General features: G+C 49.4%; 1 protein-coding gene across 1 annotated transcript in view; it reads left to right on the forward strand.

Moving 5' to 3' along the window:
- The window catches only part of SAMM50 (SAMM50 sorting and assembly machinery component), a 30,808-nt gene extending 30,205 nt beyond the window's left edge, over nucleotides 1-603 (forward strand). The window contains exon 15 of the mRNA XM_032492397.1: nucleotides 450-603. Coding sequence (XP_032348288.1) covers nucleotides 450-495 — 46 coding nt within the window. The 3' untranslated portion in view covers nucleotides 496-603. The remainder of the gene's footprint in view (nucleotides 1-449) is intronic.
- Nucleotides 604-11,360: the final 10,757 nt, after the last annotated feature.

Below are 11,360 nucleotides of genomic sequence, written 5' to 3' on the forward strand. Positions count from 1 at the left end.
GGCCCTCCTGGGCGCTGTGCTTTGCCGGGTGCCCTTCCATGGCCACATCTCTCATCACTGCTCTGCTCTCTCAGAAGGGACCGCACGACTCCCCTCTTGCCTGATAGCCTTAGAGAGAAACACAAAGCTTGCCCCCCCCCCCCGGGGCTCTGTTGTTCATAACTATTTCTCTCTGAAGCCCTTTTCTCTTGTCACCAGTTGGGTCGGGACTGGGGGCACACAGAGGAATTGAAGAGGGGGCAGGAAAGGGGGTTCACGTCTCCATCGTCTCCATCTCATTCCCGTTTTCCATTCTCTGGAGGCTGGTGGTTAACAGCAGAGAGGGAAGCGGCCGGGCCTCCCAGACTGTCTTCCCGGAGGCTCAAGTTTATGGAACTGTGGACGGACGGGGCGGGCAGAGCAGAACACAGGATTGGTTTCCTGCCTTAAAACATAATTTTTTTTTGTAGGATTTGTGACGGCGTCCAGTTCGGAGCTGGGATAAGGTTCCTGTAACTGATGCTGAGCGTCCTCCCGTCCCTCCAGAGGAAGCCCTGGAGCTCGGGCAGCAGTGAGTCAGTCGGTGCCACACACTTTCTCTCCAAATAAACACATTTCACGTGATCCTTGACTGCGGTCCTTGTGGGAAGCCAAGTCAATAAATTTTAAAGACAGATACTGAGCTGCAACGTGGGTGTGGTTAGCTTTCCCCAGGCAGGGTGTCCCATGCGGCTTTTCCTGAGGACCACGTGGAGTGTACAGGGGGCCAGAGCTCGAGTCTCCTGCGTTCTTTCATGCGTACCGCCCAGTGGGGGTCCTGTCAGAGGGTCTGCAAACGCCTCGTCGTCCTGGACTCCCCCGGTCTCAGTGTTGGGTCCCACGTGTCAGAAGTGATTGGCAGAGCCCTGGGGGAGACTCAGAGACGCAGGCCTGCTGGTTCTAGGCACATGGGCTCCAGCTCGATGCTGAGGGACTGTGTTGGCGGGTGCAGCCGTCACAGTGTCACCTAAGTGTGTGTGAGTGCTGTGGAAGAGAGAGTCCAGTGTAACGTTAGGGACACTGAAGCTGACATTGGTGTTAATAAAGACGAGTGAACCACAGGCCTAGCGGCCTAACCCAGCCCAGAGCGGAAACCCGGCGTCAGCAGGGCTGCACTCCTCCTGGAGGCTCCCAGGGAGGACCTGTTTCCCAGCCTTTTCCAGCTTCCAGAGGCGCCCACGTTCCTTGGCCTGGGCCTTTGCTTTATTTTCAGAGCCAGCAGCGTAGCATCTTCCTGTACCCTCTGAATACTTGCCTCTCGGTACCATCTTTTTGGCCCCTATGGTGACACTGAGCCCACCTGGACAGTCCAGGCTGCTCTTATTTTAATATCTGCAGTCTTAGTCCCCCCGGTTATATTACATAACATATTCACAGGCTCCAGGAATTAGAAAGCGGACGTCTTTAGGGGACCATTATTCTGCCTAACACACCTGGTGTCTCTCAAAGTAATATTTCAGGGAATACGTAATTAGCCACATGAGAAAAAAGTTGAAAAGAATAAACCTCCTTTAAATTCTAAAAACGGCGCCATGTCGAGATGTCCGGGGTGCGGGCGATGCCCGGGGCCTGCCCGGGGCGCTTTGCTGTTGGGCGTCCCCCTCCCAGCTGGGCAGGGCCCACCTCGCTTGCACCCTCCCGAAGCCCGCTCCCATCCCCGCCAGGTGCACCCGGGGCTTCAGGAGCAGCGTGAATCTCAGGCCCCCCTGCTCTCAGGCACTTGAGGGCTATCACCCTCACTGCCTGCATAAACGACAGGGGTTTTTCAGGGAATGTGTAAGTAGAAACAGTTTTCCCTTTTCTAGTAGTTGGGAGCCTGGGGAAATACACTTTCCCCTCTGACTTCTTTTGTCGTTTACAGGTTCACTTTTATACATTTGGCAAAATAAGAAACCCATGTTACAACACCGTCACGTTCAGACTGTAAGTTAAGGACAGAAAAATCCAGATAACGCAAACTTTCAGACACACTTTGAGAATTCACGTATCATGACAGTGGGAATCCCAAGAAGTCATTTTTGAAAAGGTATGTGTTTAACCAAGCAGGGCCGGCTTACCCTGGGTCCCTGGCACCAGCTCCGTAGTTAAGGTGCATTGGGTCCCTCTGTCTCCAGTGAGGGGGAGACGTGTCTCAGTGGCAGGTGCGCTCCGCAGGCTGCTCCTTCTCCAGCTGAAATGAAATCGGCGGATAGAAATCGGAACTCTGTTCCTTCTCAGTGGTATTAAGTGGGCAGATGAGCAGAAAGCCGAGAGCCCTTAACAAAGTGCTTTCCACGAAAGACCAGAAACCAGGCTGGTTCACTGGGGGAGGCGACCTTTCCCATAGCTGTCTCAGCACGTCAGAGGTCATGGAAGAGAAGCACGAAGAACCTAGCAGATTCCTTCCCAAAGTGCCGCCCTGCCTCAGCGGGTCTTTGCGTCCTGATTTTACTCCATATGCCTCTAAATACCTGAGTGCGATTAGAATGGGGTTCGGTATCTGTCGAATTGACCTTTCGCTCCACTCTGCGAGGAATGGCCCCCAGCCTTCCATGGCTTCATTCAGGTGGAGAACGCTCCCGTGTCCCTTGCGGGCAACCAACCTGCTGGCCAGCCATCTCGCGTTTGCAGCAGAGGCTGACTTTAGCAAACCTGCTTGTCACAATGCTTACGGAAGAGAAAGCCTCTGTGGTGGGTCACGTTACCTGTTATTGTGAGCTTGGGGTGGCCTCTGTCCACAAACTCTGACCTTTCACACAAGTTTCATCAGCCTGGTGCTCCCTGATCAGTGCCACCAGCCGCTTGTGTCCCCATCAGCTGTCTGTGAGTCTTTTAAGATCAGGTAGGGAACGCTGCAGTTACTGGAATGAAGGATCGGCAAGTAGGCCAGGCTGATGAAGACGTGCCATGGCCCAGCAGGCCACATGCCCCAGGGGGGGACTCCTGCAGAGGCCCTTCCCTTTGACATCTCCTCCCCTGCAGCTCCTGAGGCTAAGAATTCTCTTTAATTTGTGAATTTGCTTTTCTTTGCAAAGAGCAGAGAAACTTACCTTTAGGATAATTAGATGTGCTGAATGCACTGTGTGTTGAAAGACCACAGAAGAGGAGAGGATTCCTTAGTCTGGAACAAAAACTGGAGAACTGTGTTTTCAGTAAAATGAAATGGTTAAAGTCAGGCGGCTGTACTCAAGCTCACATTTCTAGCTTCCCTCTAAAACCTGGGTCTGACAGCAGGAGGTCTCCACGCCTGCAGGGAACAGGGCTGGAGCTGGGGCGGTGGTCCTTCAGCCTCCACCCCCGGTGGCCCGGTGGCCCGGGCTCTGCTGGCTGTTGCAGCCTTCTGCCCCGTCCCTGCCTCTGGCCCATCAGACGGAGAGGCATCTGAACAAGTCTGAGGACGAGGCCAGTGTAGGGGGCGAGGTCAGGGGCAGCGGTCAGAAAGTGGGCGAGCAGCAGGCCCCACGTTTGTTTGGGGGGATAATTTGGTTTATTTATTTGTTTATTTTTTAAATGGAGGTACTGAGGCTTGAACCCAGGACCTCATGCATTCTAGGCATACACACTGCCGGTGAGCTATGCTCCCCCCATACTCTTTTTCAGATTCTTTTCCATATAGGTTTTTATAAGGTATTGAATATAGTTCCCTGTGCTGTACTGTAGGTCCTTGTTATTTATCTGTTTTATAGATAGTAGTATATATCTGTTAATCCCGTATTCCGAATTCTTCCCCCATACCTTCCCCTTTGGTAACTGTAAGTTTGTCTTCTATGTCTGTGAGTCTGTTTCTGTTTTGTAAATAAGTTCATTTGTGTCATTTTTTAGATTCCAGATATGAGTGATATCATACAGTATTTTTTCTTTCTCTTTCTGGCTTAATTACTTCACTTAGAATGATGATCTCCAGGTCCATCCATGTTGCTGCAAATGGCATTGTTTCATTCTTTTTTATGGCTGAGTAATATTCCATTGTATATATTGGCTGCATACATAACCACTTACTAGACAGTTCTTAAAAGCTTATTTACAGAATCCAACATTTGAACCTCAGGAGCAATAGCTAAATATAAATTTATTTGCCTCCTTTTAATCTTTTTATTGATCTCATCAGATGATTATTATGATAACAACAGTTGTCAACCTTTTTGGTCTCAGGACCCCTTACCACTGTCAAAAAGTATGGAGGACCCCAAAGACCTTTTGTTTATGTGGGTTGGTACTAATACTTACCATATTAGGAACAGAATTTTTAAAAATATTAATTCATTTAAAAATAACAAACTTATTACTTGCTGACATAAATAACATTTGTGAAAAAAAGTATTTCCAAAAAAATATACTGAAAAGAGTGGCATTGTTTTGCAATTTTGCAAATCTCTTTAGTGTCAGTTTTAAAAAACACAAGGATTGGGGGTGGGGGCAGGAGGGAAGGGGAGAAATCCAAAACAAAGTGTTCTTGCTCTGACAGAATATTTATCTTGTATACCTGGGGAAAAACCAAAAAACAAAAATTCTGTGTTGTTTGTTGCAGTTGAAGTTAAGTACGTGAAGAAAACCCATCTTCACATAGATATGCATTGGAAAAGAGGAAAACATTTTAATAGCCTTTTCAGATGTCTGTGAGTATCCTTTGATACTTCACCAAAACTCAACAAGTGATGGTTTTTGAAAGGTTAATTGCAATTTGGAATCTGAAACCTTATCAGTGACTTTTCACACTCAGTTATGCAAAGTCCGCTGGTCCACCTGGCACTGTGACTGCGTCGTTTGCCCAGGCATGACTTTGTAACATCCTACACTGGCCATTTGGGAAATACTGATTCACAAAGTTATGCAGATCTTCCAAATACTGACATATGTCGTGATTATGCAGAATTAAAAGATCACATTCATTACTGTCACCACTGATCTCATCAGAAAAACCTTTAAGTATTGCGAAGCTGCCAAGCTCATGATGGTGGTGGATACGAGTTTCCCCAAATTCCAATTTTCACATGAAAGCTCCCATTTTATCATTGGCAGCAAATGCTGTTAGTTGCTTTCCTTGAAGCTCACTTTATTCATTTTCAAGGAAATGTCTGCCAGATCCCCAAGTCTGAATAACCGTAGGTTGTCAGTCATCCCTTCAAGTAAGAATGATTGATGATCCATGGAAAGAGCGGCTGGTTCCCTTGCAGCCCGGCCGCTCGGCGCTTTTCCTTGAGACAGACGTGCTATCTGTGCTTCCGAGCCAGCGTGCAGAACGTTAAAAGGGCTGGGATTTAATGAAATCGATCATTTCTGTCCCCCCAGGACATCCTCTGGTGAGCCTGGCGTTTTCGCTCCACTCCCTGGGCATGGGATACAGTGGCCACCAGCACGGTCTGGTGTCTGCCCTCCTCCGAGCTCGGGCTCCAGCACTGAGGCCCGCTGCTGCGTTTGCACGAGTGCAGACGTCACCCCGGGGACCTAAGTCACTAAGTAGCATCTTACTGTGATCATAAAAATTGTTTTGACCTCGCAGAGCCCCTGAAAACCTCCATAAAAAACGCCAGGGGCTCATGGACCACGCGATGAGAACCACTGATCTATCATCATCCGAAGCAAATTATGTCAGCCTGCGGAACTCCACCCCAGGTGGAATTCCGACATTTGCACTGCGGCGGTTGTGCGAGTGCCAGTAACGTGGGGGGCGCTGTCTGCTGAGGGACAAGCCAGGAATTAATACCCCTTCTCTTATTACCAAAAGAATCTGAAAATACATGTATATGTATGTATATGTGTCACTGACTCTGCTGTACACCTGAAACTAACACTGTAAATCAACTACACGTCAATAAAAAATAAAATTTTTAAAAATTGGCACTCAAAACCCCTTCCTTTTATTATTAGATATAAACCTTACTCACCTCCCTGCCCTCAGATTTCCCTCCTTTGTAATAGGGCTGGTGGAACGTGTGTTGCAGGGAAGTGTACGTGGAGGGCCTGGCACTGCGGTAGGAGCTGAGGCCCACAGCCCCCGTCGGGGGTGCACAGCCCGCCTGGTGCGGGTGGGATCTGCCTTGGCTTGTCCGTACCGTCCCGGGGATGGTGTTAGTTAAGGAGACGTTTCGGTCTTTCTGGTGTGGGTATCATCTGGCAGTGCTGTGGAGAGCGAAGATTGCTTTAAATGTGGAATGAAACACAGGCATGTTTTCCATTTACACTCACCCATTGTGGTCTGAGACGTGAACTGCAGGAGGCTGTCTCCACACCCTTTACTGGGGTCAAACCAGCCGCCTTTAAGAACGAATGCCAGAGTGGGGCTCACGGTCATCCCGAACAACTCGTCCTCGCTCCTGGTTGTGAGTCGATACGTGGCGTTTTCCTGACAAGTAAACGACTGGATTCCTTTGCCAAATCATTAGATAACGTTAAAGAACAAAGCACGTTCGTGCAGAAGGAGATGCGGCATTATCCTGCTAGGAAACTGAACAGTAAGTATTTCTGAGAAGAATGCATATCCTATGAATTTGGATCAACTGCGAAAATTACAGCCTCTCCAGCTCCCACCTCCCCCATCTTTTCCATCAGTTTCTAACAGAGGACACACTTTCCTACGACATCTGTCACGAGGTAGACGTGCTGGTCAATTAAAATATTCTGACTCTGCTTGGTTGAGATCATAGCCAGCCTGAAGCCATCCATCATGTGAAGTAGAAGGTGACCTGCCTAGACTGAGTCAGAGACCCCAATACAATTGCTTCCATCTTACTATCATACCCAGAAATTACTGCTCATCTAAACGTAATTTCTCTGAAATACTCAGCGGCCGGAGTTGCTGCTAGTAATATTAGGATTCAGTAAAGAGATGGTGGTATGAATTGACATTGAACATGTAGGGTGAAAACTGACGTGCTGTCCTTACCGAGAGGAAGTGTGGAAATGCAGCGGGGTGGAATTTCCTGAGCTGTGACTGTGGCCAGTAAAGGTGAAGTCAGATTCATCACTAAGCTGTCGTCCAGAGACGTTACCTAAGCTCCGCCGGGAGCCCGTTGGAACAGCCACACCTCGAATCTGACCCTTCCCACCTCCACTGCCTCGGCCCAGGGCTGAGCCCCGTTTCCTGTCTGTCTGAAAACAGCCTCCTCCCGGCTCTCCCGGGTGTGGAAACAGGAAACTGTGTCTCCCAGTGGGAAAGCACGTGTTCAGGAGTCAGGCCTGGAAGCCCCACTGCTTTGTTCCTTTACTCATTCACTCAACACACACACATGCGCACGCGCTGCGCGCTCGGCGCTGGGCCGGGGGCAGGCACAGTGCAGGTGCCTCCTCCCCTGTAATTTCAGAGTAAACTTTGGCCTCCTCTCTTATCCCCAAAGGCCCCTCAGCACCTTGTGTCTGCTCATTCCTTTATCCCCTATCTTACCCCTGGTGTCCCCTTCCCACCAGTCGCTTCAAACAACCTTTAGCTGCAGCTGTTGGTCCTTGTTTCAGCAGGGCCTGCCCCTCCCCCTCCTTCAGAGCCAGCTCCTCCTCAGCCCAGTGGTCGCCTCCTGGGGGGAGACTGGGCTGCCTCTCCAGTGAGTCTCAGAGACCCAGCAGGGTGCTGGGGGGATGTATTGATCCTGGCCTGGGGTGTCAGAAAAGGCATCTCTGAAGAAGGGACCCTTACGCTGAGACATGAAGAACAATCAGAAGTAGGCTAGCAGGTGAGAAGGTGAAGGGAACAGCATGCTAGGAAGAGGAACAGCCAATACAAAGGCCTCATGTGGAGAGTAGCTGGAGTTCTCCCAGGAATTGAAAGAGGGTCAAGGTTCCCCAGAGAATCAAAATCGATAGGAGAGCTCTGCATATAAAAGGAGATTTAACATAAGGAATTGGCTCAGTTTAGAGGCTGAGAAGTCTCATGACCTGCTGTCTGCAAGCTGGAGACTCAGGAAAGCTGGTGGTAAAACTCAGTCCAAGTCCAAGGGCCCGAGAACCAGGGGAGCCCATGGTGTCAATCCCAGCTGGAGGGAGGGAGAAGATGAGATGTGATGTCCCAGCTCAGCAGTGAAGTAGGAAAAAAGGGCAGATTCCTTCTCCTGAGTTGTTTCATTCAGATCCTTAATGCGTTGGGTGATGCCCACAGTGGAGTCTCTCTCTCTATTTTTTTATCTATCAATCTAATCTGCATATCCATGTAGGAGGTTTTACATATATATATGGTGACATATGAATAGCATCGCCCTCTGGAAACCCCCTGCTGACACCCAGTCCTTCCCAGTCCTGGGGCTCCAAGACGCCAGAGCTAGAGAAGAAACTATCTTTCTGCATGTCATTCTCTTGTCAGAGAAAATAAGCAAATAAGTCCCACCTTTTCTGGGCTTGAGAAACCAAAAAAAAAAAAAAAAAAAAAAATCCGACTAGGTGATGGCTGTGGATGGCAACATTAGTCACCAAGTGGCAGAGCCAAAGGCACAGAAAAGGGCAAACGCATCTAGTGGCTGGAACGCCCCCTGCTGGCTGCAGGTGCCCGGGACCAAACAACAGCCTCTTATATTTGCTGAGTGAAGTCCTGGGGGTGCCCCCTCCACCCCTGTCTGAGCTTGGGCTCCCCTCGGTGACCCCTCCGTGAGCTCACATTGCTCCTGCCTCCTGACGAAGCCAGGATAGGCAGGGGGGTTAAGCACCTGAAATACATTTTAAGGGAAATTAAGAACCATCGATCCAAAAGGATTCTAAAAATATCTAAAAGGTTCTTGGGGACACTGCAGCTTACTTGTAACAGACTCCCCAACTGACCTCCTGATCACCTTTGAAAACTCTGAAAATCTTTAGTCTGCAATAAAGGTGGAAAAAATAAACAGCTCTTTAAAAATAAACGATTTTTTTTTTTAAAAGAAACTTTCCATTTTACACTTTTAGATTTACAGAAACATTTTGAAAATAGTGCAGGGAGTTCCCATACACCCCACACCCAGTTTCCCTTAATAGTAAGACTTTACATTTGTTCCAATTAATGGACCAATGTGAACACCTGGTTATTACCCCGTCTATTCTCAGATTTCCTTAGTTTTCAGCTGACAACCTTTCTGGTCCAGGACCCCACATTACATCTGTCGTCCTGTCTCCTTAGCTCCTCTGGCTGTGACGCCTCCTCAGGCCTTCCTTGTTCTTGATGACCGTGACAGCTTTGAGGAGGACTGGCCTGGCTGTGGAGAATCAACCGGAGTTTGTCTGGCGTTTTTCTCATAATTAGCCTGGAGTTACGGGTGCTGAGAAGGGAAGAGCACAAAAGCGAAGTGTATTGTCGCCCCATCACAGCAGGGCACGTGCCTGTCCACGTGACTCATCGCTGTGACGTCGGCCTTGGTCACTTGGCCGAGGTGTCAGGAGGTTCTATTAAAAAAATATGTATTTTTTTTAAAGAAAACCTTGGATGAGGGAGGAGAGGTGTGTATTTTTCAGTGATTTAAGCCTGACCCAATCTTGGTGTTTATCCTGGGACGCATCCACAGAAAATCTATGGTTTGCCTCCTTCACGGGTGAGATGGAAATGCAGAGACAGCCTGGAGAACGAAGGAAATCGATCTGAACTGCGAGCAGAGCTGAGGAGGTTGGTAAGTGCGAGGAATAAAAGCAGCTCTTCACCAGGTTTTGCCTCCAGATCTGACAGCTCCTGAATAGGGCCACTGGCGGCCGTCGGAGCCTGGAGGACTCGGGAGGACCACAGTGACAGAAGCTGAAGTTAGCCATTCTCTTGCAAGTTCCTGACTGCTTCGGGGCGGAATGAATAATGCATCTCTGAAATTAATAAGGTACCGCTAGACACACAGCCAAAAGGCTTCAGGATGAAGAACGTTCCAAGTTCTGTACAGGCGCCCAAGTTTAAACTCCAGCAACGACGGTAAACCTCGGCGCACGCCGATCGTCTCCAAGGGCCGCCGCTATGGAGTTTAAGCTTCTACTTAAAACAGAGTTCTCTCAACTGCTCTGGGTGAAGATTTCCAAATAATCGGTAGCAGAATTAAAGAAAAATCAAGCATTTAAAAACCTGTTTTCGTTTCTCCGAGGACAACGACTGTTCTTATATTGAAATCTGCATCAGTGGTGAAGGATCTGATTGTTAAAGCAGAGTCGCCAGGAAACGTGATTCCTTTGTCAATGTAGTTCAGTCATTTAAAAACATAAAATCCGCCCATGGCTCTCGGGTGAGCTTAGCTACAGAGCAGGCACAGGCGGGATAGTTCTGCTGGTAATTTGCTGACCTGTTGAGGTTCGTGAGTCTGGAGCCCAGTGGCGCCCGGACCGGAGAGGTCAACGTTAGAATCGTCAGTATCAACGTGGTGTTTATATAACCACATGCCTGCTCTTCACTTATGACAACCTGCCTTCTAACTGTGTGTGTGAGTGATTGTCCATGTGAGCAGGTAAGTGATATGTTTGTTGAATGAATGAATGAGCGAATGAATGAATAAGTAACAGGCAAACACCCAGTTGCTACCCAGTATGATGACTCTACTGGAAGAGCATCCAGGGATGGAGAGACACCCAGGAGGTGACCAGCCGGGCCTGGGAGACAGTCAGGTGGGAGAAGGCAGGTGGGGAGAGAGCCACCTGCGTGTGCAAAGCCCTGGGGGTGTCGAGGATGGCTTGTTTAGGACAACTGTGAATTGCTGTTGGGGGAGATGGGGCACAAAGTTGGAGAGTTAGAAGGTGCCAGGACCGTGGAGGGCCTCATCCACCAGGCCAAGGAGTGACTGGCCGCACTTGGGAAGCCTTTGAATAATTAAGCCAGTGATCAGACTTGGGTTTGGCTGATTAGGAGACCTTGGCCTTGGTCCAGATAAGAGACGACGGGTTGCAGGAATGAAGTCCGGCTCACAGAGGAGGGCTGTATAAGAGATGTGAAGGCAGATCGCCAGCACAGCTGCAGGTCCAGGAGAGGGAGGAGCCCCTGGTGACCCCCCATTCCAGCCAGGGGGACTGCCTGACCTCGCTAAGCACAGCAGACCTCGGTGATAGCCTCCAAATATGGGTGGTCTCCTTTGGGGAGCACTGCTCTGCTCCCTTGGCACTGGTGTTGGACAGAAGGTCCAAAATCAAGGTCCCAATCCCCAGGGCCACACTTTCTCTGAAGGCTCTGGGAGAATTTTCCCACACCTTTCTCTAGCTTCTGGTGTCGCGGGGAACCCTGGGTGGGTGTTGGCTTGTGGACGTAGCACCCCCACCTCTGCCTCCATCTTCACACAGGCTCTCCGGGTCCTATGGACTCATCTTGACTCGATCACGCCTGCAAAGACCCTATTTCCAAATAAGGTCACATCCCCAGGTACCAGGGTCAGGGTTTCAACATGTTTTGGGGAAACAATTCAACGCATAACCACTGTCACTACGTAACACGCCCTGGGAAGGACTGAGCAGGG

The sequence above is a fragment of the Camelus ferus genome, chromosome 12 (genome assembly GCF_009834535.1).
Source record: "Camelus ferus isolate YT-003-E chromosome 12, BCGSAC_Cfer_1.0, whole genome shotgun sequence".
NCBI classification, from domain to species: domain Eukaryota; kingdom Metazoa; phylum Chordata; class Mammalia; order Artiodactyla; family Camelidae; genus Camelus; species Camelus ferus.